The 27925-nt window shown below is 45.9% G+C and overlaps 2 protein-coding genes across 2 annotated transcripts; one reads left to right on the plus strand and one right to left on the minus strand.

Annotated features, from left to right (window-relative positions):
* Positions 1–655: 655 nt before the first annotated feature.
* LOC310809412 (nuclear distribution protein nudE homolog 1-like) lies at positions 656–9833 on the plus strand. The gene is made up of 9 exons (XM_083676660.1): positions 656–708; positions 1672–1807; positions 2124–2277; positions 3713–3861; positions 4121–4257; positions 4797–5051; positions 5267–5352; positions 6426–6574; positions 6930–9833. The coding sequence occupies exons 2-9, from the start codon at positions 1722–1724 to the stop codon at positions 6976–6978; spliced, it is 1065 nt and encodes a 354-aa protein (XP_083532786.1). The 5' UTR covers positions 656–708; positions 1672–1721; the 3' UTR covers positions 6979–9833.
* A 680-nt stretch (positions 9834–10513) lies between these two features.
* On the minus strand, positions 10514–27480 carry LOC310809232 (myosin-11-like; the record flags this gene model as incomplete). The annotated part of the gene is made up of 42 exons (XM_083676425.1): positions 10514–10703; positions 11292–11464; positions 11571–11679; positions 11833–12041; positions 12372–12495; positions 12764–12852; positions 13059–13187; positions 13489–13650; positions 13917–14129; positions 14332–14544; positions 14894–15142; positions 15302–15454; positions 15567–15671; positions 15857–16063; positions 16214–16358; positions 16689–16901; positions 17144–17315; positions 17597–17720; positions 17877–18014; positions 18312–18518; positions 18619–18750; positions 18897–19005; positions 19180–19340; positions 19435–19504; positions 19590–19711; positions 20173–20366; positions 20758–20872; positions 21063–21236; positions 21457–21630; positions 21743–21895; positions 22144–22262; positions 22708–22803; positions 22993–23136; positions 23387–23485; positions 23761–23824; positions 23929–24021; positions 24506–24523; positions 25242–25341; positions 25748–25775; positions 26322–26478; positions 26928–27098; positions 27322–27480. 42 exons carry the CDS (start codon positions 27478–27480, stop codon positions 10514–10516), a joined length of 5976 nt encoding a protein of 1991 aa, XP_083532551.1.
* Positions 27481–27925: the final 445 nt, after the last annotated feature.

A 27925-nucleotide genomic window follows, 5' to 3' on the forward strand; every position in this document is an offset into this window, starting at 1 on the left:
TCCAAAAGAATGCAAGCAATAATAAGTTAGACTATGTTAGGCATGCCATGCTGTGACATTGACACATACACAGAGGCAAATATCAGTCAGTGCATAACACAAACCTATATCTATCATTACACATATCCTTTACAACATGAAAAGTGATCTACAATATATTTTAATAAATAATATAACATAAACATCTAAAATGTACTACATTTGTATAATTCTGCACTATGCTGAAAAATAGACATTATAAGAGAGCCCTTGCAAAGATTCTTTGACGATATCTATTTGAGAGAACAGATTAGGGATGTCGATGATGAGGTAAATCACAAACGATCACCAATGATTGTAGTAAACGCTTGATTGTCACTACTTATTGACCAATGGCGAGAAGATACGCAGTCCACAGCAAACTGGTGGTTGGAGTAGGCTCTGACAAATGAACAGCAGCCTTTCGTCATTGTTATGTGGCAAGTTTGTTGCTACTTTCCCAGCTGAGTTTTAACGAGGATGTTACAAGAGGCGCTTGCTTAAGACTTTTGTTGTATTGTGTCGTTGTATCCAGCTAAAGTTGGATAGAGTATCTGTCTAACAGTAATCGTAACCGGCGTTTTCGTAAGGCTGGATCAGCTGAATTTCACAAACCGAAGAGAGCCGGCTGCTACGTGCTAGCTAAGTTTAGCTGGGATTTAAATCGCCAAGCTAGCTTGTCTGACAAAGGTTTGTCCGCTACTTAGCTATCTACTTAGCTAGCCACTAGATAGTAGTATTTTCTGTTATAGAGAATTATCTAAACTGTACTTAATTTGTCCTGACGTCAGAGTTATCTCTTTGTTAAATTGACTGGAAATTAAAAAAATAAAATAAAAAAAAGAATATTTAACTTCAGCTAGATATTTGCTATATAGTGACAAAGCTTCTAGCTTGCTACAGTAGCTATCGTCGTTAGCCAGCATCTGAAACAAACAGAGCTGAACTTCCCCTTTTCTGTTTTCTTTCTATTCTGTTTCCTGCATTCTTTCTTAAGTCTATCTCTATATGGCTGATAAAAGCTAAGAAGTTTTACAGTTTCAAATTCTTAGGGGACTTGAATGGCAGTATAGCAGGTTTGATAAGTTTGAATTGACTAGTCCACTCTGTCTTGGTCTACTGTCAGGAGACTATTTGCTCTTAATATGTTTTCTGTACCAAGCTCTTAAAGGTGAAAAAGGCTCATATGATATTGTCTGTTATGTAGTTGCCCAAGCTAGACCCAAATTCAAGTAGTATTATTGCCACCAGCTGATGATAGCGGACACACCCTTTTTTGGTGTCCTTTATGACAGGCAGTTAGTTCACTGAAACTTGGGTGATTACTTTTCAAGGACTTTCCCTTTAGTTACTGATTACTTTACTTGAACTCAAACACCAAGCAGCCTTCCAAACTATTTGAATGAACATCAGCCATGGAGGAGCTTTATCATCAGATTCCGATCAACTTTATTGCCATTATTCAACAGTGTTGACAGGACAAAACATGGAATCATAAAATGATCTCACTAAAGTTTCTTAAGTTTATTTAACAGGGACACAGAAGAAACTCATTCTGCAAGCATTTAGCAGTCATCAGTGTGCACTGAAAGTGCAGTCAGATTCACCAGTGTCAAGTTCACTCTCTTCTTCATTGTTTGTTGCCTCCCACAGACTCAGTGAAAAAAAGAGACCAGTGAGAAGGTTGTCTACTGTGGCCAGAGATGGGAGAGCCTGAGCCAGTCAAGTTTGTGTCTCTGGAGGAAGAGCTTGATTACTGGAAAGAGCAGGCTGCCAAGCATGAGCAAAGGTAAAGTATAAGAAACTGGTGCTCAGTCCCAAATCCTACCCTCTCCCCCTGGAGAGACGTGTTCACTACGATTTGATCTAAAAGCATTGGATAGGTATCTTTGTACAGTAGTACGCACCAACCTGCATACGACACCATGCTCACAACATCTCTCCATCACTCTAAGCCAATTATACAAACCTTTAGACTAGAGCAAGAAGCTAGCTTGCTCTCTATTGTATTGTATATGATGATGTTGTTGTTGTTATTGTATATGACCTGCATCCTTAGTGACCTTATGACCTCTTACCCTCTGACCTCTGTGCTGCTGTCCCAGAGCGGAGGAGTCCCAGGAGGAGCTTCAGGAGTTCCAGCAGATGAGTCGGGACTACGAGGTGGAGCTGGAGACGGAACTGAAGCAGTGTGAGACACGGAACCGAGAGCTCCTCACACAGAACAACCGGCTACGAATGGAACTGGAGAACTACAAGGTACAGAAGGCAGGGATGGCATCTCACCTAACTGTCTAGAACTAGAGGGAACCAGATTGTTGGGAGCTATATGGCAGAAGCTCCCGTTCTTGCCCATTTGAAGGCTCAGTGGCCATCACCATATTGCTTACACCTCTCTGGTTCCTTCAGATGTAAAGACACCTAAGGCGTAGGGGCTAGCGGAAGGCGCTAGGTGTTGTTTTCAGACCAGGATAAAAGTAGGTGGAAATGTAACTATAGAAAGGTCATAGCCATATCAGTGCACCATTATGCAAATGTTCTGCTGAGCCCCAGTTATGTTATTTTGCATACAAGAACACAGCCCATCTGATTGCATGCCTACAGATGTATTTGAATGGGGGATTTTCCTATCAGTCAGCTGATATAGGGCCCAACTTTACGAGCCTGCCCTGCCTGCAGAAGATGGGGGAGGTTCTCAATAGGCTCTTGGTCTGAAGTGCGCCTTTGGGATGACATTGTAAAGCAATGTCTGTGTGTCTGAATCTGGAAAGCTGTCCACTTTGGATGAAGAGAATACAGTTACACACACACGCGCACGCACAGCCCGACACGCTCACTCTCCCACAGAGGGCTGATTCAGGGCAGAGAAAGCAGCTGATGACTGTTGCTGTGTTTGTGTCTGGAGGGGAAGGATACGCATGGTCACATTCCAAACCTCTCACTGCTTTTCCCCTTTACATTTAAGACCTGATCCAGAGTCAGCTTTAAATCCCTGTTTATAACACTAAGCAAAGCTTTCATAAGCCCAGCATAGATCCCAGAACAGTAGAGTAGTAGGGCATTAGATTAGTGGGTGTGTGGAATCTATGGACTCTTGGTGTTTGGCCAAAGCATGCCTGTGCTTGTGATGTCATTTTGTGACGGTTGGTTACATATCCCGTGGCATGTTTCCCGAGCTTGAGTCCCACACATAATGACAAACCCCTGCATCTTGTTTGAATCTAAGTAGTTTCAGTTGACACCCATCAGACCTGGTTACTTTTTCTAAATTGGTCAGACTTGCTTTAATTGACTTTGATAAAACGGTTTACAGTTTCACACAAAGGCCTGTCTCATGTTTTGAATATATGAAGTGATATATCGTACAGAGTATGCCAGCCTGGTTATCAGTTAATTTCCCTAACGGTCAGGATAAGCTGCAGTCTCATATGTATAGGCTCAGAACAGTAGCTGTTAACTGCTGCAAATAGTTTTTAATGAAAACACCTGCTAAACCAGTGCAGATGAGGGAAATTAAGCCACCTTCACATTATTGAAATGCCAAATAGTGCAACATTGAGAAACTGTTGGTGATGTTCAGTGTAATGTTAGTAGAAGCTCTAAACTATTGAGGATTGCCCCTGAAGGTGTGTGTGTGTGTGTGTGTGTGTGTGTGTGTGTGTGTGTGTGTGTTACCTCTTGCCCCTTATTGCAGGAGAAGTACGAGACGCAGCATTCGGAGGCCTTCAGGCAGATCTCCACCCTGGAGGGCGATCTAGCTGAGACCACGGCCATCAGAGACCAGCTGCACAAGTACATCAGAGAGCTGGAGCAGGCCAACGATGACCTGGAGAGGGCCAAGCGGTGAGGAGCGAGGGCCAGGCCAGGGTTTTCATCCAAACGTAGTCCATTAGCTCACAGTTCATGCCGGAAATCTCCAATAATTCTTTTTATAGGGGATTTTTAGAATCGCTTATACAAGGTCTATGTGACAAACAAGATTACCGTTTCTTCATCGCTTCCCTTTCAGAGGAACAGCTGTTTAATTCTAATCGCTTAGTCTCGAAAGTAAGAACTTTCAAAACCGATAGTTAACCAATTTAACCTTGCATAATCCATCCAGGGCGACCATCATGTCCCTGGAGGACTTTGAACAGAGGATGAACCACGTCATAGAGAGGAACGCCTTCCTGGAGAGTGAACTGGACGAGAAGGAGAACCTGCTTGAGTCAGTCCAGAGGCTAAAGGATGAGGCTAGAGGTGTGTGTGTGTGTGTGTGTGTGTGTGTGTGTGTGTGTGTGTGTTTCTTTCTTTTGTGCTTGTCAATCAAATGCTGTGTATGTTTGTTTGTTCCTGTGCGTCTCTCTGATGTACACTGGCTGTAGTGTTAGCTTTCCTGAGGATGAGTGAATGGTCCTGTTGTTCTGGGGGCTGGTGTGTGTGTGTGTGTGGACTGTGTGTGGACTGTGTGTGGACTGTGTGTGGACTGTGTGTGCTAGATGCCAGAGTGATTTCATGCTTTTTTTCAATCTCAGTGGCTGTAGTCGATTTATCTCCCAGCATTCAGTGCTCAATATAAGTCCCCACCCACTTTGTGAGTCTGGAAGTTTAGCCTGTCTGTCTCATTGTGTTCTGATTCTCTAGCCTTCTCTGCAAAGTGTGCACTTGCTCACTGCCCTTCATGGACAGATCTTCCTCTTCCTCTATCCCATGCAAGTGCACACACTAAGTGGTGTGTGTGTGTGTGTGTGTAAACAGATCTAACTGACCACTTTTGTCTCTCTCTCCCTGTGTGTTAGACCTGAGACAGGAGCTGGCCGTGCAGCAGAAGCAGGAGCGCCCACCGTCTCTCAGCATGACCAAAGAGCCCTCCCTGGACAAGACAGATGACAAGACATCCCTCCACACCTCCCCATCTGCCTCCCGTCCTCCCTCCCTCCACACCTCCCACCCATCTCCCTCCTCCACCCTCCCACCCTCCCTCCTCTCCACCCCCGCCAGAACTCATGCCTCAGCCAACCCCTTCGCCACACCGCCGCCCTCCTACAGCCGAGGTGAGGGCCACGGTTAGTGTGTGTGTGTGTGTGTGTGCGAGTGTGTGTGCGCACGTTGTATAAAGTAACTCTGCTTATTTGGAACCTTGTATTATGATGCATCACCTAAACCATGTCTGGGCATTGATAGGCTAGTTCATGCAGAACTGTTAACGAAATGATTGTATTGACTCTTGTAATTGACTCTGTGTGTGTGTGTGTGTGTGTTTGTTTAGGTGACAGCTTAACGGGTACTCCTCTCACCATGTCGGCGCGAATCTCGGCTTTGAACATTGTTGGAGAGCTGCTGCGGAAAGTGGGGGTAAGGCCAGCCTCTCTGCTTAGCTGCTTATGAACACAACGGGCAATCCGCTCACCCAGCACCTTTTAGTGATGTCACAGTAGTACTTCAGAAGTACTTTACTATTACTAAAGTAGTACTTTAGTGTAGAGGTCTTTTTTTCCAGAGCGGACCCGTCCCGACCCGATAAACAGCTCTGATCACGACAGCGTCTCACGATATTGTCAGTATATCAATCCTATTCAGCAAAAACCAGTGCTACAGTCTAGTAAGGTCTTTATTTCAAAATAAGAACGGGTCCATCCCGGTAGGAAATCCACAGGTCCATGTTGAAAGGGGTCACCCATTTTTGAACCTGTGAAGACCCCTACATCTAGTGTCCTTTTAGTGAAAACTTTGTTCCTCCTTTGTGTCGGGAGTGTCTGTGACTGGTCACTGAGGACACTGCAGGGACCTTGTTTTTATGGAGTCCATTGCCCATGACTGAGGACATTGAGTTTCATTAGCGATTTGTTCTCTAGTGACCTGTCATGTGATGCTCCAGGGGTTGTGTTTGTGTGTGTGTGTGTGTGACAGTCTCTGTCTGAACAGAGCTCCGATTGTGGCTCTGGTTTAACGACTGTGTTTACTGTATGTCCTGCAAGGCCTGCAGACTGTTCCGTTCTGTCCTCCTTTCTCTCTGAAGAGAATAGCTAGCCTGGTGGCCCCCCAGATCTGTTTACGCTATTAGCCAACTCCTATTACCGGCGCTACCATGACAACGGCAGGAGTAGGAGTCAGCCGATAGCACAAACAGAGCTGGGAAGAGAGTGGCAGCCCAACTGACAAGAATTAAAAACAAAACGTGCATCTCTCCAAAAATGACCATTGAATGGATACCAGCTATTCACTGCTGTTTCTGATCTATCTGTACTGATATTTCTATGGCTGTGATGTGACGCCATGTATTTTGTGTGTCCTGTTGCCTGTGTATACACGTGTTGGTGTGTATGTGCCTGTGTCCCCCCAACCCGTGTCTGGGTTGGTGCGTACGTGTCTTGTGTCTATGTCCCTTTTGTGTGTGTGTGTAAAACCGTGCATGTTTGCCGTTTCAGAACCTTGAGTCCAAACTGGCGTCTTGTCGAGAATTCGTGAACGACCAGACGGCGAGCCGCAGTGCCCTCACTGGTGGACAGGGGGCGTCGCCTGCCCAGCGGGACGGTTCTGACAAGCCGACCAGCACCAATGGCCTCTACGAGAAGGGGTGAGTTATGCTCTGACACTGCATCGAATTTCCAGCAAATCCAAATTAAACCCTTCCCCGTGAGTACTTGTGAGGGTGTTGGGTGTACAACGGTGACTAAAGGAAAATTAAGACATGAAATCGGGGTCAACTAGCATCATGACTTGATATGCCATTTCAACATTATCAACTGATCTGAACAACCATTAAAGAGCATGTGAGAATGATGAGATTGAAGATAATATTCTAGTGTTGCGTTCAACTCGAACCCAAAAGCATACCAGGGACTCAAAGTAAGGATTGAAGTAAAATAGACAATTGAAACATGCTTCAAGTCCTATCATGCTAATTTGTCAAATTGTGTTCTGTGTTGCAGCCTGGTGAAAAGGCTAGACTTTGGCCCTGGACCAAAGATCCTGCTGTGAAAACCATCCCTCCTGCTGTCCTTCCAACCCTTCATCTTCAACCCCCGAACTTTTCCCAACCGATACAGACCTCTGCCTAGCTGGCTTGCTCCACCCCCCCACCCAACCTCAGAGTTTGTCCCACAGACTCCCCCCAAACACACCAAAAACACCACATGGAGATAGACTGGGAGCACTGCTTTGTTATGGAACTGTGTACAGTATATCGCAGCTTTCAGCAGGGCTTAGGCTACAACATGGCAAAGCTCACCACTACTGATCTCTCCTGCAACAGAGCATCATTGAGGAGCTGCGATGATGTCACACAGGGTACTACTTCCTCTACTTCCTCTGTGCTTGTCCCAGGATCCGTTTTTTTCCTTGTGGCGTCTCTTAAAGAGGACTGAAAAGGGGTTTGTTGCTCAGAGTGGCACCTGTTTTAGCACTTGCACTTCGCCTGTTTTGAACTAACCTGTCCTGTCTCAGGCACATCATGTCTGTGTGTTACCTTGGCGTTTTTGCATTTTTTTGTTCTTTTTTGTGGGTTATTGAGTAAAAGAGAGTGTGAGCACTGGAATAGATGATTATATGCACAATGACTGAGCGAATTGGAAATGTTTTTAATTTCACTTGAATACACCCGTTTGTCCTCTAATGTTTCAAGTGATACTGTACCTAACTCAACAGTGACACCCACTGGTTAGGGCTTGGACATGGAAGTAGTGTCTAACAGTGCCTAGGGGTTGGGAGGCAAAGTGAAAGGGAGGGAGTGTAGGAACTCATGTAGTGTTGGGAAGTGTTCTGTTAAGTGCTACTGATTTGTCCAATCCCTAGTTCTGACCAGCCAGACACTTATGTAGATCTGAGATGGGTATAAGCAGTATGACACCATTCCTAGCCTATTAAAAGGCACGGTGGAGGAGCACACACCCTTCCAAACGTCTCAGATCTACACAGTGTCTAGGGTAGGTGGGTAGGGTTTGATTTGGTAGCAATACACTTACCGTAATGTAAAGTACCCACAGGTGGAGTTCACTATCAGGGTTTAAATTAGAGAGAAAGTCATAGGACCTTAAGGTTGATATGATACAGCCAATAGTTAGATAGATGACCAAAGTTAAAGATGCCTTTTTCGGAGTAGTCTTTTTATTTTAGAGATAAAGTAGGATTCTCATACTAACAAAAGAAATGAAATATTTTGAGAATATACAAGGACAGTATTGTAAACCTTGTTTGCATAGAGGATATGTTTTATATTTCTTGATGGAAATGCTGATTGTTGTATGAACTCAAAGACAGCCTCATTGTATGGAGGGTGCTGTTGTTATAGATCAGTTGTGTTCCCTCTGCTTGTCGCTGCTGTGGGGTCACGTGGAAATGATGCCTGAGTGGGTTCAAACCAGGACCAGTGGCTATAGTCGACTTTGAATATCATTGCCCCTTTGTGGGGCCCTACCAATCATGTTTCGGTATATCTTTTAACACTTATGGTAGTGGTCACATTACACTCTTGATTTGTTATGGGAGTGCCCAGCCCCAGTCCCCCTTGTAATTCGAACCTTGCTTGTAACCCACAGCAGCTGAAATGAGTTTAAAGAAAATGTCTGTAACTAGTGAATGAACATCCTGGCTGGTAGAGTGTATATGTCTCTCTCCAAGTTGTGCACACAGTGCGAACATGTTACGGATATTGATACCACAACCCACCTTTTCCTTTATGACAAGCTTCCTTTTATGTCTTTATGGTAAGACCTGCACAACAGTGGGGGTAGAAATCGGAGGACGGGGCTCACTGTGATGCATGGAATGAGGAATGGTATCAAACGCACGTTGAGACTGTTCTCCGATGTCTGCCTCCACCGGCCCTCCCCTGTTGCACAACTATGTTAATGAAAAGCACATCCTCTGTAATATGCTGCTGTGTCAAGCTTGGTGCCTTATGGACTGTTCAGCACAGTGTTGTGGCCTTTCTACAGATGTAGCTAGCTCTCTACCTTTTTAGTTCTCAGGTATTAGACCACATCCCCTCTACTTGTAGACGATGGGGACATCTCTGTTGTGTGAAACGGCTTCCTCTCCTCCTCTCCTTTCCTTTATCAAACCAGCGAAAGAATATTGGGCTTCTGTTACATTTACTTCTCATTTGTTATTAGTAGCAGGAGCCTAAGGTAGTAGTAGTCGTTTTCTGTTAGTATCCTCACAAGCGTGCACTCGGTTTTTCAGTAACACGTCTATAGATTATAGTTACAAGTTCTCAAAGTATGTCTTTGCAAATGAAGGAAACAAGATGAGGAGAAGAAGCCAGTTTAGACTATTGGAGTGAACCCTATGATATAGCATTATTCTAAGAAAAAGAGTAGAAAGGTGTTAGCTGCTCAGCTCCTACTTCTGCCCTCCAGGAGTGTAAATGTAACCTTGTTTTGAAATGAGGACCACATATGAATACTTCAGTGAAGGGTACACGTGTTTTATGTTAAAAAAAGAAATGTAAGAAAGCGTTAATTCACTTGCTTTAGTGTTGTACTTTCCCTATAGGGTACTACTAATATAGGTTATATATAGGATGTTAGTGATCACATGGGTGAGTCTATAGGTTTGACTGTAATTGATTGTTGCTCAGGGTTAGTATGAAGCAATAGCATTGAAACATTCCTGCTTAAAAACCTCAGTGTGGGTGTGTGAGAATCAGGAAGTCACAGATGGCTGCCGAATAAGATGTCACATTCTTGCTTTGTGTTGCTTTGTGTAGCCACTTGTGAGCTTCTGTACTAAATGCAAATACATTTGTTAAAAAGAAATGTTTGTTTTTCATTCTTGGTGTTGCTGCCTGCAGCAACAAGACATGACATCATACCCAAATGTCCACAATAAACGTATTAGCATCTTTTGCTGTTGAACAAAATCCATGTACTAAGAAACACAGGATGTGTGTGAGGATTTAGAGTAGTTTTATAGCATTTCGGTGGTTGGGAGAGATGTACATTTCATAGCCCTGACTTCCCTGAACAGTCTGAAATAGATAAATAACTCAATCATGATTTTAGTAGAATCCTTATTAACACCATATCATTTTATATGAACCGTCAACATCTGGAAATGGATCACAGTTGTAGTGTGATGTGGTGGTATGGCAAAGAGCACACAGCCTAATATCTGATGATGGGTAGTTTGGAAAGTAATGTACATTCAGCTACATTCACCTATTCTGTCTACATAACTCACTCGATTCACAATAGATTCACAGACTATCAATAAATTAATTTCCTCTAAAATAAATCATGTTGAAATGTAGAAGACAAATAAATAGTAAAAGTGCATTGAGAAACCATCTTCAGTGCCTATCTGCATCATGACATAAGGCCAGAGATTAAGATGTCATTATAATGTAAAGACGTCTGCATTAAGAATATTAATATAGTTAAACCAGCTCACACTGCAGTTTGTGACATTTCAGTGACACAAAATTAAAGAAATCGATGCATCAGAACACACAGATGATGCATAGATAATAGCACTAAAAAGAGAGTAAAATTAAGGAGGGGGGACGCAGGTCCCCTTACTCTGGCGGGGTCCCATTTATGTCCCCTTGAAGCTCCAGAGGGGGGGTCCCGGTTAGTGGCGACGGGGGTTCCTCCTCTTGGAAGTCGGTGTTTTCGATATTCCCGCTCCTCCGGCTCACACTGCCCATGCTCCCGACGCGGCGGGGACTGCTGCTGAAGGACGGCTCCCCAACACCACCACCACCACTACGCCTGGGAAGGCCGGGAATGTTAGGGAAAAGTTGGAATTGGAGTAAGAGGCAGATGTAGAGGAGGAGGCAGAGGATGAGTTGAGAGTTGGTTAAATTAAAATCAGCCCAATTGGTAGGGTAAGCTTCAGAGTTGCAGTAGGTGCCCGAATAAAGTTAGGTATGGATGGCTCCCATGTAAAGATGATTCAGCTAGAGTTAATATCTGAGGACAGGTTTGAGGCAGAGTTAAGAGTCACAGTTGGAAGAGGAGGAGGAATATCAACATCACATAGGGTCAGGGTCGCATTCAGGAGATTGCAACACACTGAATGTTGCACATAGAAATATTATGATCTAATTATACACTGTATTTCAAGCTAGAACATCCCACAATGTGCCCTGCTGAACACAGCCCAGGTCTGGTGTGTTGCCTTTCCACCTCTTTACTGCAGTTTCCTCATGTATCTGACTAGTGTTGGTCCTGCACCTGACACTATCATTTCTACCAATAGATACTATACGTTAATATTGGTTGGGTGTTAATGTTCCTAAATATTAGTTGTTATACGTATGTTAATATAGGTTAGGTGTTCCTCTCCAGTACCTGAGTTTGCCCCTGAGGGAGGACACCTCGCGGCTCAGGCCGTCGTTGGCCTCAGAGGCCTCGTCCAGCTCCCTCTGCAGCTTCCTGCGGGCGGCGGCCATGCGCTGAGACTCCTCCTCCGCCTCCTCCAGCTGACGCTTCAGCTGCTTCACACGCACGGTAGCCTTGTCTGCCTGGAGAGAGGGATGGATGAAGGGTAGGAGGGAGAAATTATGCAGTGAGAAATAATGTGTATGTGTGTGTTCACAGTCATGTGGGGTATGTGTGTGTTTGTTTTACCTGGTCCTTGTACTGCTCTGCATGCTTTCTCTCCTCCTCCATCTGAATGATCAGATCCTTCAGTTTCTTCTCTTTCTGACGCATGGCCTTACCACTGGCCTGTCTCTCTCTGCACAGAATACACATAACGATGAAAGTCAACCAGTTTCATTAGTCTTCCTGAACCACACTCTCACCTTATTCTCTACACTGTAGCTACAGTACATGTATGCTCTTCTCTCAGCATGGACTACATTTCCCAGCATCCTCGGCTCCCCCACACCTGTTCTCCAGCTCCAGCTGCTCCTCCAGCTGGCGCAGCTTGGCCTCCAGGGCGGTGATGGAGGACTTGAACTTGGACCTGCCCTGGCCCTCCATCTCCTGCAGCTTGGCCTTCATGTCCTTGTTCTGCCTCTCCAGCTGCTGCCTGGCGCCCTCTCTGGTCTGGGAGGAGGAGCGCTCCGCCTGGAGCTCCCCGCTCAGCTGGTCCACCTGACACACGGGTTAAGGGGAAGAGTTAGAGAGGCGCACAGGTATCCAATAGAGGGGGGAAGAGATAGATAGATGGGACATCCTCCCTGGGACCCATAGGACATCCTCTCTGGGACCCACACCCTACTTAGTGCACACTCCTCCTCCTTGGGCCCTATCTGCCGATGGCGTAGTTTAGTTTAATTTATTTTGTAATAAATCACTTTGAAAGCAACCAAGCAAGCACACATAACACAAAAACCTACATATACGTTGTACACATTGGCTCATGGGGGATCTCCATGTTGGCTTGCTACTTCCATGAGCCCTGCCTAGTGAACACTTCCCTACCTGCTGTTGGCTCCTCCTCAGGCGCTCGTTGAGTGTTTCCATGTTGGCCTGCTCCTCCTCCAGCTCCTCCTCCAGCTGGATGATCTTAGCCTCCAGACGACGCTTCTCATCTGACAGAGCAGACCTGAGATCACAGCAGAGGCAGAGAGGAGTGGAGGAAGGGACGAAAAGTGTTGGCATGCTATATATATATCCCTCAGGTAAAGGGAATCGGTACAAAGTGTACTGTATCTATACCTTCATGGAATATGTTCTTTCTATACTGTACTCAGTTACAACCCGACATGAATACATTCACATGAAAATATCAATATCCAGGTTGAAACCTAGTCATTGTGCTGGGCTGCTGGCTGACTTGTAGCCAACTACTGTGTGTCACTGGTGCGACTCACTTCCCAGAGGAGTTGTTGGCCAGGTCCTCAGACAGCTCGTCTCTCTCTGTCTCAGCCTGCTTACGAGCCCTCTCAGCCGCAGCCTGCTCCTAGAGGAGGGAGAGAGAGAGGGGATGTTTCCTTGTTCTGAAATCACTAGAAAAGTAACCTATACTGTAGGTAATATAGTTATGGCTTCACTGAATCATCCAATAGGCTAAGTGAATAATTTATCATTTCATTCAGATCTGTGAACACTGTAGGGGTCTAAATGAAATGTGGCCCTGTGTGTCCATCATCAGTAGGCCAACAGTACCTCCTGGAGCTGCATGACCTCAGCCTCCATGCTCTTGGCCCTCTTTTCTGACTCTCTGGCCGAGGAGAGCACCTCCTTCTGGGCTGCGCGTGAGTCCTCCAGCTCTCTCTGCATGTCCTTCATCTGGGCCTGGGAGAGATGAGGAGACGGGGAGCGGGGGGGAGTTATACAGTGAGAAAAGAAAGGACAATCCCCATACACTGTTCAGACTAAATAACCTGTTACAATGTTCATGTAGCAACAGTGTGTCTTTGCCAGCCATGTCAATCAAGGCTAGAATTTTTTAATGATGGAACTGGAGTCAGCTGATCTGTCAGTGGCACATAACTCATGTTAAATGAGAGTATGCTATGTTGTATAGTATAGCTCTATACAGTGCTATAGGTGGAGTATTAAAGGTGAGGTCTGTGTGGTCTTCTTCTGCGCTTACCTGGATCTTGCGGAGATGCTTGACGGCCTCATCGCGCCCCTTGCTGGTGGCCTCCACCTGGTCTTCCAGGTCCTGCACCTCCCCCTCCAGCTTCTTCTTCCCTGCTGAGGCCTGGGCCCTCTGCTTCTTCTCATCCTCCAGCTCTGTCTCCAACTCACGCACCTGAGGGAGGGAAGAGGGGGAGAGGAAAGGAGGAGGATGATGTAGAGTGATGGTGTCGGGTGAGGGAGCGAGAAGAGGGTAGAAGGAAGTAGTGAGAGGGGAAGGGAAGTTGAGAGAAAGGATGAGCAAAAACATTCTTTATCTGATTGAAATGGAAAGATTCTCACGCTTATAATTGATAAGATGTTACAAACTGTTGAAATCTAAACCATTTCTCAAACATTCTTAACAACTTCCACAGATCCAACAGACACCATCCATTGTACCTGTTTGAGGAGCTGTCTCTTCTTCTCCTCGCCCATCTCGTCACGTCCCTGCAGGTCTCTGTCGTGCTGGGCCTTCATGGCCTGCTGGTTGACCTCCAGACGCAGCTTGGCGTCCTCCGCCACCTGCAGCTCATCCTCCAGCTCCTCCATCAGGGTCCTCATCTCAGCCACCTGTGCTTCCAGGCCGCGCTTGGCCTTCTCTAGCTCATGAACCTGACGAGAGGGGAGGAGGAGAGAGAGAGAGTGAAAGAGTGAGAGAGATAGACAAGTTAAGAGTGGAGAGGTAGATATGCGGTGTCTCCTCCTCTTCAGCCTAAATTAATATTTTTAAGAGTGCGTTGATCAACAACAAAAAAAGAAGAAAAACTACACACTCCAATTTTGTGTCAAAAGCCAGGGGGCCAGACCAACTCACATTCTTGCCCACGTCGTCCTTGGAGCTGATGAGGTCCTCCATCTCTGCCCTCAGGGCCTTGTTGGCCCTCTCGGCCTCCTCCAGAGAGTCCTGGCTCTCCTCCAGAGCTCTGCCCAGGGACAAGGCCCGTGTCTCCTTCTCCCTGGCCTCCGCCTCCGCACGGTCACGCTCCTCTGCGTACTTACTGGACACGGACCTCTCCTCTGCTAGCATCTGGGTGGGGTGGCAGGGGGGACGGATGGGAGAGAGAGGAGAGGCAGTAGGGAAGGGAGGGAGATAGGGGTGGGGAAAATAGGTGGGTAGTGGAAGAGAGAGATAGGAGAATAGCTGAGTGACTAGACTTAGCCAAATCACCTTTGTTTTCACCTCATGACAAAGGAGGCACGGTATTGTCCTTACTTTTCTATTACCATATCTTACAATGTTATTAAAACAAAAGCGAGGAAGGATAATGTTACACATGAACTGACAGACTGACTACGTTCTGAAATCCACACTAGCATACAACTCAAAATGCATTTTAAATACACTGCCTTCGTCCAATTGGAACACTATTACTGACCTGGTCAAACTTCTTCTGCTTCTTCTCCAGGTTGGAGACCAGCTGTCTCTGGTTGTCCAGGTCCATCAGGACGTCCTCCAGCTCCTGCTGCATACGGGTCCTGCTCTTGTCCAGCTTGTCGTAGGCCGAGGCCTTCTCCTCATACTCACTGTTGACAGCCTCCAGGTCGCGCTGCAGCCGCTTCTTCCCTTCCTCCAGCAGCTCCACCGTCCCCCCCAGCTCATCCATCTTCTTCTTAGAGTCCGATAGCTGGGAAGGAGAGACGAAATCACCAGGGTTATGGCCTGTCTCTCTCTGTTACAACACTGACCTGTCTCTCTGTTACAGTACTGACCTGTCTGTCTGTTACAGTACTGACCTGTCTCTCTATTACAACACTGACCTGTCTCTCTCTGTTATAGTACTGACCTGTATGTTGAGGCTGGACATCTGTCTCTCCACGGCCCTCTTGACCTCACTCTCCTCCTCCAGCTGCTCCATTAAGTTGTTCCTGTCGTCCTCTGTCTGACGCAGACGCCCAGACAGGTTCAGCTTCTGACGCGTCTCCTCAGCTAACAGCTCCTATAGAGACACAGGGGGAGGGAGAGAGGGAGGCAGAGGGAGAGTGATGGTAACTTTAGTACCAACATGGCACCCATTAAAATGTCATAACTTATATAGAGTTCTCTCTCACCTGTGCATCCTGTAGCTGGGAGCCAAGGCTGGACACGTCTTTGCTCAGCTTGATGTTCTTCCCCTCCGCCTCATTCAGCAGACCAGTCACACTGTCCAACTCCGACTGAGAGATGAAAAGAGTGGATGAGGGGAGATTTTTTTTTTTCGTGTAACAGCCCAAAGTAAATTTGAAGGTTGTCATGTGATAATCCCATGCTGTGTTCTTTGGGCTTTAGATTTAAGGTTTTCCTCTTTTAGCATTTTCATCTCATACTGTACCTCCCATTTCTGGGTAAACACTTGACTTACGGTCATCTTTGAGACTCTTTCTCCTAGCTCCCCCTTCTGCCTCTCGCTCTCGTTGAAGCGGGACTGCACGTCGGCCAGTTGACCTTCAACCTTCTTTCTCTTGTGCTCCACTTCCTGCTTGGCGTTGGCCAATGAGCGGAGGTCAGCGCCAAGGTCAGAAGACTCTTTCTCCAGACCCTGCTTGGCCTTCTCCAGACTGGCCCTCACCTGGGGTGGAGGGGAGGTGGAGTGAGGGGAGGAAGTGAAGGGGAGGAGAAGAAAGTTAGATAAGGGGGGAAAATAAAGCAGGGTTGACATCTGAGTTGCCAACATACGTGCGTGCGTGCGTGTGTGTGTGTGTTTCTGTGATGTGCGTACTCTCTTGGCCTGCTCCAGCTGTTCACTCAGCTCCTCTACAGCCTGTGTGTGTTTCTGTCTCATCTCCTGAACCTGGGCCTCGTGGTTCCTCCCCTCGTCCTCCATGGCCTTCTTCAGCACAGCCACTTCCTGCTCACGCTTTGCCCTGGAAATCAAACACTCAATTAAACTTTATTTATATAGAGCTCTTTAAAACTATATATTTGTCACAAAGTTCTTCAACAGCATCCCATACCTAAATCCCTCCCCAAAAGGCAAAGAAGACAAATAAGAGGTGAGGAAACTGACTAGAGTTATAAACGTATCTAGGATCAGCTCCCCAACCCCAACCTCATTAATTAATTCCTGAGGCATGTGATATGACATCATAACTCTATTCTATTTTTATTTCTATTTATTCACAGACAAAGTGCAACTAGGGCACAAGATCACTCCAACTGCATAGTCGGTTCCCTCTGCGGTCCTGCTGACTGACCGTAGCTCCTGCTGAGCGGCGGTGGTGTCCAGGGTGTCCTCCAGCTCTGACCGGAGAGCGTCCAGCTCCTCGCCCAGGTCCCTGCGCGCGGCCTCAGCCTTCCCCCGGGCGGCCCTCTCAGCCTCCAAGTCTTCCTGCATCTCTCCAAGCAGACCCTCCAGCTCCCTCAACCGCCTCACTGCTGCTGCACGTTGGGCACCCTCTTCCTCCAGACTGAGGGTGGGGGGGGGAGACAGGGAAGGATGGAGTGAGACAGAGAGGGAGGAGGGGAGAGGAGAAGGGGGGAGAAGAGAGAGAGAGAGAAGAAGAGAGAGAGAGAGAGAGAGAGAGAGAGAGAGAGGAGAAGGAAAGAGAGGGCTAGAAAGTAGTCTATAGACCATCAGAGTCAGTGGGACTCTGTAGTAAGTATGTTCCAAATGTGATGTTAGGTTTCAATCTACAGTCATGTTGATTACCGAGCCTGGCTGGCCAGTAACTCCTCGTCCTTGGCGTCCAGCTGGGCTTTGAGCTCAGCTATCTGGGCCAGCAGATCGGCTAGCTGCTCCTGGAGGTCTGCATGCTCCGCCTCCAACTTCCTCTTGGCCTTCTCCACATCCTGCCGCCCTTTCTCCTCCTTCTTCATTCTCACTGGACAGGTGGCGAGGAAGATAAAGAATGTCAAACAATTTGAATAACAGCAACAGGTAAAATGCTTAAGGATTCAGTCGTAAATGCAATGAATGACTTGTCACAAGTCTCATCTCAGAATGAGGTATTACCAGTTATCTTGTGTTTGCAGAAAAATGGTCTAACAGTAAGTTTCAACTTATACAATCTTATAATCAAGAGTTTTTAGCGTCAACAGAGATTTATGACAAATCCAATGCTTCCAATCTTTCTGGGTTTAAGATCAAAGATCAGTGACTGACACTCAAGGTCAGAGATCATGGACTCATGTTTGTTCTTCAGCTTGGTCAGGTTCTTGGACTTCTCCTCTTCCTCAGCCAGGTTGGAGCTGAAGTCAGCGACCCTCTCCTCCAGAAGCTTCCGCTCCTAGGGCAGCAAAGGAGATGTTACACACACACAGACACAGACGCACACACACAGACGCACGCACACACACACACACACACACACACACACACACACACACACACACACACACACACACACACACACACACACACACACACACACACACACACACACCTTGAGCAGTTTGTTGTTCTGATCCTCCATGACCAGCACGTCCTCTTCTAGTTTCTTGATCTTCCCCTCCACGGTGACCTTCTCCAGCTGCAGTCTCTGACGAGAGTCCTCCTCCTCAGCCAAGTGGGATTCCATGGCCTGAGGTGGGAGTCACAGATGTCACAGGATTATGTAACTTATGCTATTTGACTGCTACCAAGTAAAGCTTATATTGTGTGTCTGCTTTTGCATGACCCCACGTTTCTGCTTGAAAATTCAACTTGTCTAGTTGCCTCCACATTTTGAAGTTTTATGGCAGACATTACAGACCGCTATGTTGGCTTTTACAACTTGTTCCCACCTGACAGACAGTGGAGGAGGTCGGCCATTTTGGCTCTATCAATCTGTAACTATCATGGGAGACAGTGGAGGAGGTTGGATTTTGGTTCTGCCCACCTGTAGCTGCTGCTGCATGTCCTTCCTCTCCTGCAGCAGGTTCTGGCTACGGTCCTCCTCCTCCTCCAGCCGCGCCTCCATCTCGTGCAGCACCTCCTCCAGCTCCTGCTTCTTGGCCTCCAGTCTCACTCTCATCTCCTCTGCTTCCATGTACAGCTCTGTCTCAGCATGGAGTTTCTCCTGGAGCTGGGCTCGTTCCTCTACCAACTACACACAGAGAGGTAAAGGACGGTGAGTGTCAGTCTCACCTCTGTGTGTGTGTGTGTGTGTGTGTGTGTGTGTGTGTGTGTGTATGTGTCAGTCTCACCTGTGTGTGTTTCTGGGAGATCTCCTTCAGCTCCGTCTGGGTCTTCTGAGCCACATCTTGGGCCTCCTTCAGCTCCTCATCCTTCTGAACCATTTCCTCTTCCTGTCGGGTAACTTGGAGCAAGGGCTTCACCTGGAGGATGGACAGATAAGAAGACCAATCAAAATGTAGATAATAAGTGGGTTAACACTATCATCACTATCAATCTGGAGAACTTTCAGTTCGCTTCGTTTTGCTACATTTTTCACATATCAAATGACGTTTTTGAGTGTGTGTACCTTGGTGAAGAGTCTCCACCACTGCCAGTTCTTGAGTATAAGGTAGCAAGCACAGTTCCTCTGGATCACCTTCATAGCAGTCAGCTGCTGCTGTCTCTTTGCGAAGGCCCTGTGGGAAGAAGACAAAAACAGGTCATGGTTTACTTAAACTCTGGACATAAAATGATTATAGACAAGAATAGAAATGAAGACTTGTCTTGCAGTGTGTGTGTGTGTGTGTGTGTGTGTGTGTGTGTGTGTGTGTGTGTGTGTGTGTGTGTGTGCTAGCATGTGTGTGTCTTACTTGCGTGCGAGGAAGCTTCTGGCATGCGCCTGGAAGGCAATGATGACCACGGTGAGTTTGAGGTCTCTCTCCTCCTCCAGCTGAGCCAGCACCCCGGTCCTGAAGAACATCTTACTCTGGCCGATACGGAACAGGTTAGGGTCCAGGTCCAAGTGCTTCACCTGGGAGAGAGGTGGAGAGGGGTGACATATCCAGATAGTTATATACAGTATCTATGGTTGATATGGATGTATGTGTATCGATCACTCAACTCACCATCAAACAGCAAGCCTGTTTCCCATCCATGAAGCCTTTAGGGATGGCGTTTGCAGCCAGGATCTCATAGCTGTGACCAGAGTGCAAATGTACATTTCAAATTGGGATGCAGATACACAAACACAACAATGGTTCCTCACGGTTCTGTTTCTCACCGTTGGCGGAACTCCTGGAACACGATGCGGTTGGGGAACCCCTGTCTGCAGATGCGAATCCCCTCCAGAACCCCGTTACACCTGAGTTGCTCCAGAACCAGGTTGGCATCCATCTTCCCCGCCTACACACAGGGAAGGCAGAGGTTGATCAGTTGATTGATATTCAGATTATTAGCAACAAACTGAGACAATCAAAATGATCCCAAAAAAGCAGTTCTGAGAGCACAAATTCATTGGGTATAAAACAGTAGCCATTTGACAGAGGAGCTACCTTAAGTTGTACAAAAATATTTTCTCCGATTTGAGTCTATTGTAACCGATGATAGACATACAACCTTTGTTTAGCCAGGTATGTCATTGTGTTTTTTTTTACAAACATTTGTTTAGGTTTTAGTTTTTTGGCGGTAACGTCATCAGAGCAAATAGGGCCTATAAGTCATACAAGGGGGTCGGTTAGGGTGAATGGTAGGGTGAATGGGTTTGTATAACGAAAGCCAGAGTGGGGAGTGGGTGATTGACCAAGGGAGTAGGATAAGGGGGTAACAGTTGGGAGGCTAAGGGGGTCCGTAGAACGGTCACCTACCATCTTCTTGTGGTTGGGGATGATGCAGCGTATGAAGTTGGGCTGGGTGTTGTGCAGGGTGGTCATGAGCTTGCCCAGCGACTCCTTGTAGAGCTGACCCACTGTGCGGAACATGCCCTTCTTAGACTTGGTGGCACTGGGCATGGAGCTCTCTGACATCTTATTGATGGTCTCCAGGCCCACCACACGGTCCACTGAGTGAGGGAGGAAGAGAAAGAGAGTGGGAGGAGGAAATGAATGAGAGAAGGAAGGTTCTAGTAACTGCACATTTATTATGCGGTAATCTATGTTCTTAGAAGTCCGTCTGAGCAGTCTCTGTTGTCAAACATCTACAAGATATAGCTGCCGTGTTTGGGTTTACATCAAAGACTGCAAAAATAGGGTTTTCAGCCATAATGATATAGTACTACCACCAACTAGTAATCATACTGTATACAGAGTTTTTTTTAAATTTTTTTATAATGATTGTCATGACCCACTTGATGTTGACATTTACAGAACTGGTCCCTTGATCATAATGAAGTTGCTACCCCTGTTACAGTTGAGTAACATTACAGTTGTGTTGGCAAGATGACTCGGACTCACCATCCTTCCAGAGGTCCTGTATGAAGAGGCTGGAGGAGTTGTTGAGCAGAGCTGTCACGTTGTCATTCAGAGGGTCCATGTTCTTAGTCAGCCAGTTGGAGCCGTTGTAGTCCACCTAGAGATACATGACAATGACCAACTGGTGAACTATTATGTCAAATTGTACACAGTAGAAGTGAAAGCAAGCTAAGTTCCATCTGGTTCCAAATTAGGTATGGGTACTTAGAACCATGAGAGTGAACAGACCCTATTTTGGAGCATTGTCGAAGACAAGATTTATTGATTTTACTCAAGGTGTGTCTCACCTTGCCAGCATAGTGCAGTACAGAGAACGTGGTCTTGTCTTTGAGTGATTTGGGCTTGGAGAACTTGCAGTGGCTCACATGGGTGTTCATCAGCTTCTCCACAAAGGACAGATCTGTGGCCTTGGGGAACCAGCACTCCTCATCCAGCAGGGCCAGGATACCAGGAGGGTTATTCTATGGGAAATAAATTAAATTAGGATTTTGTGCTAAATTAAGTTATGGTGTGTTGATGTTATGTTTAGATATGGAGAAATCTGTGTTTATGTGTTTGCTTGTGTGTGTGTGTGTGTGTGTGTGTGTGTGTGTGTGTGTGTGTGTGTGTGTGTGTGTGTGTGTGTGTGTGTGTGTGTGTGTATGTGTATGTGTGTGAGTGTAATTATGACCCAGTTCTGACCGGCCTCTCAATGAGCTCGATGCAGGGCTGCAGGTCCAGGCCAAAGTCGATAAAGCTCCACTCGATTCCCTCCCTCTGGTACTCCTCCTGCTCCAGGATGAACATGGTGTGGTTGAACAGCTGCTGCAGCTTCTCGTTGGTGTAGTTGATGCACAGCTGCTCGAAGGAGTTGTCCTATGGCAAGAAAATATGGATGTTAACATAAAGTAGAGTTCAATAACACCTTAGAGGTTAGAGTAGAGGTAGAGGTCATCCTGGTCTTACAGGGCTGCAGCTCCCCTCTCACCTCAAAGATTTCAAAGCCAGCGATGTCCAGGATGCCCAGGAAGGAGGCTCCCTGGCGCTTCGACTTGTCTAGGGTCTTGTTCACCCTCAGCAGGATCCAACGAAACAGACGCTCGTACATGGCCTTGGCCAGGGCCTCGATGGCAAAATCAGCCTGTGGAAGACAGGGAGAGGGGGGAGGGAGGGGAGAGTGGGGGAGAGAAAGGGAGGGATTGTTGGATGTTGGATGCATTGGATTTGCTTGACTGAGATATGATGAGAATTGCGCACTGAATGTAGAAAATATAGATCATTTTCCAGAATTCCAAAATGTTACATGCATACAGGATTATATTTTATAAAATGTATAAATTCCAAATGAAGACTCTCTAGTAGCAGGACCTAGTAGGATCTTCTGTTTACCTGCTCTTTGGTCTGGGCCTTCTGCACCACCTCTCTGCCCACCTTGATGCGCGGGGTGAGGATGGCCCGGGTGAAGTCTGTCACGTTGATGCCCTGCAGGTGGCACACCTTCTGAGCCGCTGGAGAGAGGGAGAGTGAGAGAGAGAGAGAGAGAGAGAGAGAGAGAGAGAGAGAGAGAGAGAGAGAGAGAGAGAGAGAGATGGAAAGGAGAGGGAAGCGAGAGAGGAAAGAGGAGGGATACAAAGATCATATGCCATACTGGATACATAAAAAAGTAAAATCTGAATCAAAGCCAACAATCTTAGTATGTTGCTCTGATGTCAGTAACCTATGTCCTGTTGTCGCTTACTTGTGTTATTTGTTACAGTACCTGAATCCTCAGACCATATTTGCCTGTGTCATGTCTTATATGCACTGTTACATGTGTTACCCTTGTACTACGCTACCTGTTTTATATATCATTTAGGATATTATAATTGCATGTTATTGTCATTAGGACATAAATAACCTCTAGTATTGTTACATTACCTGTGTTGTACCTTTGTTGTTACCTGTGTACTATACCTGTGTTGTCGGGCATGGTAGCCTGCTCCTGGTTCCTCTCCTTCTTGAACTCTATATTTCCCAGCTGAAGCACAGTGGACACCACCTTCATCATCCCTACAGGGGGCCAGAAAGACAGATATCACAGAGATGGGGGGGGGGGGGGACAGTGAGAGAAAGAGACCAATAAAGACAAAAATACACTGAGATAGAGCGAGAGAAAGAGAAAAAAAGACAGAATGAGATCAATAAAGACAGATACACACAACAAAGAGAGAGAGAGAGAAAGAGAGATCCTCCCTCTACCTAGCCTCTCTTCCTCGGTGAAGCCCATGATCTCCATGGCCAGCAACGTCTCCTCGAACATCTCGTCGTCCTCCTGGCCTGGCACTTCGACGTGGCCTGCCACTAGAAAACGGTAGCTACCGAAGCCCTCGAGCAACAGGTCCTCTACAGAGACACAGGGAACAGTTTAACCAAATATAGGAGTTTACAAATTCCTGTGAGATGTTTCATGTACATGTTCTTATGTGCAGCAAGAAAACTGAAATAAATAAATAAGTCATTGGAAATAAAGTCTTATAATTTCAAGTGTGGTATTCCATCTGTTTGTTGTTTATCTAAAGATTATCTGACTCTAATCTTTTGACGGGACTAACTGCTGAGTCTCTCAGTGAGAAACTCCTGTCCCACTCCTCACCACGCAGTTTGTCTTTGGCTCCAGCCACCATGTAGTAGAAGATGTGGAAGGCTCTTTCGATCTTTGCTTGGCGGATACAACGAGACTTCTCCAGCAGGTCTGATGGTAAGGGAAGGGTTAAAGAGAAACTCTGTGGTGAAGAAACAACTGCTAGACTTTACACTCCAATATGACACGTCTGAGTCCCACACTGCATTATAAAAATGTATAAATTGGTGATTGGACAGTGGTTAGAATGGTAAGAAAGCATAATTGACAGCATAGAACCTTACATACATGACACTACACTACAATTCAACGGTAGGTTATACCAACCACTCCCCCTCCACCGCATCTTTATTAATTTCTCACTCAAAACATTTGACAGAGGATACAAGTATCGATGAAGGCTCCGACCATGCATCCTGTCACATCAAAGTTGAGCTTTATGAACTTGCCCTGCAGAGAGAAAGGTTGTATGAGAAAATATGATAACACTAAAATAGCAGTCTGTACTCTGATAACTAAGGATGGAATGATTTCAGAGGAGTGAGTTGAATTACGAATCGTGAGGAGTTGTCATTCTTGACGGTTTTGGCGTTTCCAAAGGCCTCCAGAATGGGGTTGGCTTGCAGAAGCTGCTTCTCTAGCTCCCCCTACAGGTCAACAAGGGAAATTATTATAAACAACATACCATATTCTCTATCATCTTTCCAGTGCATATTATTACACAATAACAAACTAAAAAGCAAAGTCAATTCTATGCAATTATATGGTCTATATTACATCATATGATGATGAATGGCATAACATTCAAAAAAGCATGCTACAGTCAGGAAAGAGTGTAGGAATTTCAAGAGGGAATCATGCAAAAGAACTGAAACAACTCACGGAGCACCGCAAAGTGGAGGTGATGAAAATCTTGAGATAACATTGATGTTTCAAACACTGTGCACTCCCTATTCGTACAGGCAACTACTTTTAATTCAATGAGATTAACGTGGAGTTTACAAGAGTGTTTGCGCACTACCGGTCAGGAGAGGAGAGACTGATAATCAAATTGGATCTAATCTAGGGAGGAGATACGCTCGCATGCAACTGGTAAAGACAGGGAAGACAACACAGTCTCTTTATACTCACATAAGCTAAGGCTCCTGCCTGTTGTTATAAGGGAGCATAATATTACAATATGGTTATAATAAATGGTCACTAGAGGGTAGTGTCTAACAAGTACACCTTTTATTTCCATTGTCATTACTCCCATTATTTTCAGCCTGCATGGGAGTCCACCAAAAGGGATATGAAACTGAGCAGGGGCCTTCTTCTCTTCTTAATTTGTCCCTCGGGATGGTATTGATGATCAACTATGGACTCAAGTCTTTATGCATGTTAGGTTACAGACCATCAAAAGATCTGGCAAAGCAGCATCCCACAAAGTAAAGCAAAACCACCACCAAAACTGCACACAGAAGACATTGAGCTCTAAAAAGATGCTGTGTACAAAATGTGTGTCTATACAGTACCTTGGCTAGTGCTGGTGCATTTGAATCCTGTCACACAGAAATGTCATACTGTATCATTCTTTACCGTGCTTATGCAGTAGGTATTGATATGCCTATGTCTATTCATCTCAATTTCCTCTTTGTTTTTTTTTATAACCATTATGTTACAATACAATTGACCTAAAAGTCTAGAAATAAGTCTCTAAATATCAAGTTAAACAGATAATAGAGGAACTTTGTATGTTTGTATGTATTCCACTGATTTAAATCACACCAAATGTTTCCAACTTTCCAACTTTCAACGTTTCCTTTCTATGTCTCTCTCTGTCTGATTCTGAACAGGTTTACTGGTGTATAGTAGAGGTAATACTCACAGTGCCGGTGTCCTTCTTGCCCTTGTGGGAGGAGGCCACCACAGCCAGGTACTGGATCACCTTCTTAGTGTTTTCTGTCTTCCCTGCACCAGACTCACCTCTGGGGGACAGGGGGAGAGGGGTAGAGGGGTTAGGGAGGTTAGGGTGCAGTGAAGAGGGGTTATGGGTGTAGGAGGCGAGGGGTGCATTGAGTTCAGGTTATGTGTGTGTGTGTGTGTGTGTGTGTGTGTGTGTGTGTGTGTGGCTTCCCAGAGTGAAAAGAGTAAAGATGAGCATGAAAGACTTTGATAAAGACTGCTCTAAGTAATCTCTAGCTGTAAAACGAAGCTGAGCCAACACACTGTGTATTCTCACGTCTTCACTGTTTGCCCATGCAAATCGGCAATAACTTGAACACTACCATCACTAACCTCCTCTGCTCTGTCGATCTCCAGCTTAGTGACCAAGGTGTGTGTGGGGGGGGTCATGTGATGGAAAAAAAGTCAGTGTTTGGTGTTTTGACTCACGTGCAGAGAATGGACTGGTCCTCACGGTCTGTGGAGAAACATAAAGAGAGAGAGAGAGAGGGAGAGTGGGTGTGGGAGAGAGGGGGAGAGAGGGATAAGGAGAGAGGAGGAGGATAGGTTGTGGCATAAGTTTAGTTCAGAAGGAGATTAGCTTCATCACTTGTTATTGGCTAAAAATAGCAGATGGATGGAGAAGTCTATTGGAAAGTCTCACTACTCCATGTATGGGTATTTTGGAAGTGTCACCCTTGTCTGAAGGGTGGAAAGTAGGGCTTGGTTTGAGGTCACTACTAGACCATACCCACCAGCCATGTAACAGTCGATGTCTAATGAGTCATCATGTGTAATATAAAGGAGTTCCAATACCTTCTAAATACCTAAAGAGTGAACTGAACAAATTCTCTCTTACATACAGAAAGATTTCATAGGCAAGACTTTTCATAGGCAATCTCCTCTCAGTGAGTAACACAAACACACACACACACACACACACACACACACACACACACACACACACACACACACACACACACACACACACACACACACACACGTTCTCCGGTGGTCTTGTTACCTTGCATCATGTTCCGGTAGGCATTGTCTGTGATGGCGTAGATGTGGGGGGGCACCTCATGGCGCTTCTTGCCCTTGTACATCTCTATGATCTTCTCTGAGTAGATGGGCAGCATCTTATAGGGGTTCACTACCACACAGAACAGGCCAGAGTAGGTCTGAGGAGGAGGACAGGGAGGAGGAGGAGGTCAGGCTCAGCATGTTCATCTACTGAATATATATTTAAGTATGTATTAAAGTGGGATGGCACAGTTTATATTAATTGTATTCGGACTGTACATTATGGCCGGTCATTTAAAACAAAATTATTTATTATCACTCATAAAACCAAGGGGTGCTTCCCGCAGGTATAACAGTTAGTACTGGCTTGTAATATAATGTGTGTGTGTGTGTGTGTGTGTGTGTGTGTGTGTGTGTGTGTGTGTGTGTGTGTGTGTGTGTGTGTGTGGTGTGCGAGTGTGTGTGTGTGTGTGTGTGTGTGTGTGTGTGTGTGTGTGGTGTTCGAGTGTGTGGTGTGCGAGTGTGTGTGCCCACACAGTATATGTCTGTGCATGTGTGTATGGGTTTCATATGACCACATAGGTCTATTTATGTCCAGTATACTTACATAGATGAGGCTGGAGAAGTACCTCTCCTTGAGGTTGTGCAGCACAGAGGCTTCGTTCAGGCAGGTGAGAGCGGCCATGTCCTCCACCTTACTGAACTTGGGCGGGTTCATCTTCTGGATGTCATCTTTATTGACCGTCGCCTTTTGGCCGTTAGAGAGCTCCACCAGCACCTTAAATGACAAAAGGGATTAGACAACGATGTCACCAGTCTCGTGGTTCTTCAGGAAGTATATTTGCTTTTCGAACCAAATGGAACTGAGCAAGGTGGAGCATTTTGCCACGGTACTCTTTTCAGATTTACAAAGTATTCCAAAGTCCCTTGGGAAAATGGGCTAGTGGCCTATTTAGAATTGGTCTCTGTCAAATGTCAATGTCATTGTAGCAGACCAGTACCTCATCCCCCTTCTCCTCCTTGATGCAGGCTGCCTCAAAGCCCTCCTTCTCTGACGGGATCCATACCATCTTCTTGGCCGACCAATCTGCCTGTGCCACCCCGCTGTTCCGGAGGTCGTTGTCCAGGAAGAGGAACTCACTGTCATCGCTGGCAGCCATCTTAGACAAGTCGGTGGTAGTTGAGTTGATCTCAGAGCTGTGGAGCAATATAGTAAAGTACAATACAATACAATACAATACAATACAATACAATACAATACAATACAATACAAAGCAATGTGCTATATAATCCCTCACGCGGATATCCAATTGGTCTTTATGGACATAAACAGAGGCATAGACGAAAACGCCAACAAAACAACAACAACAACAACAACGATTAAATCAGCTGCCCTCACATGTGGAAGAAAATAGCTGATCCATTCATTCGTTTGTTGACCCCTGACCCATAACAGATCTAAACAATACAGCATAGCAGAAGACAGCATTTCAAGAGTCTGTCTCAATAGTTTAAAATGGCTTCCTTTCCTTCATCCACATGAAAATACAGGATTGATGGACTATAACCTGTCTGATTGTGGATGAAGGAGAATTAGACAACAAA

The sequence above is a fragment of the Argentina silus genome (genome assembly GCF_951799395.1).
Source record: "Argentina silus genome assembly, chromosome: 9".
Classification (NCBI taxonomy): domain Eukaryota; kingdom Metazoa; phylum Chordata; class Actinopteri; order Argentiniformes; family Argentinidae; genus Argentina; species Argentina silus.

Coding starts and splice junctions, on each gene's coding strand:
- LOC310809412 (XM_083676660.1), top strand. CDS start 1,722: ATGGGAGAGCCTGAGCCAGTCAAGTTTGTGTCTCTGGAGGAAGAGCTT. Junction 1,808..2,123: donor GCTGCCAAGCATGAGCAAAG/GTAAAGTATAAG, acceptor CTGCTGTCCCAG/AGCGGAGGAGTCCCAGGAGG. Junction 5,052..5,266: donor GCCGCCCTCCTACAGCCGAG/GTGAGGGCCACG, acceptor GTGTTTGTTTAG/GTGACAGCTTAACGGGTACT.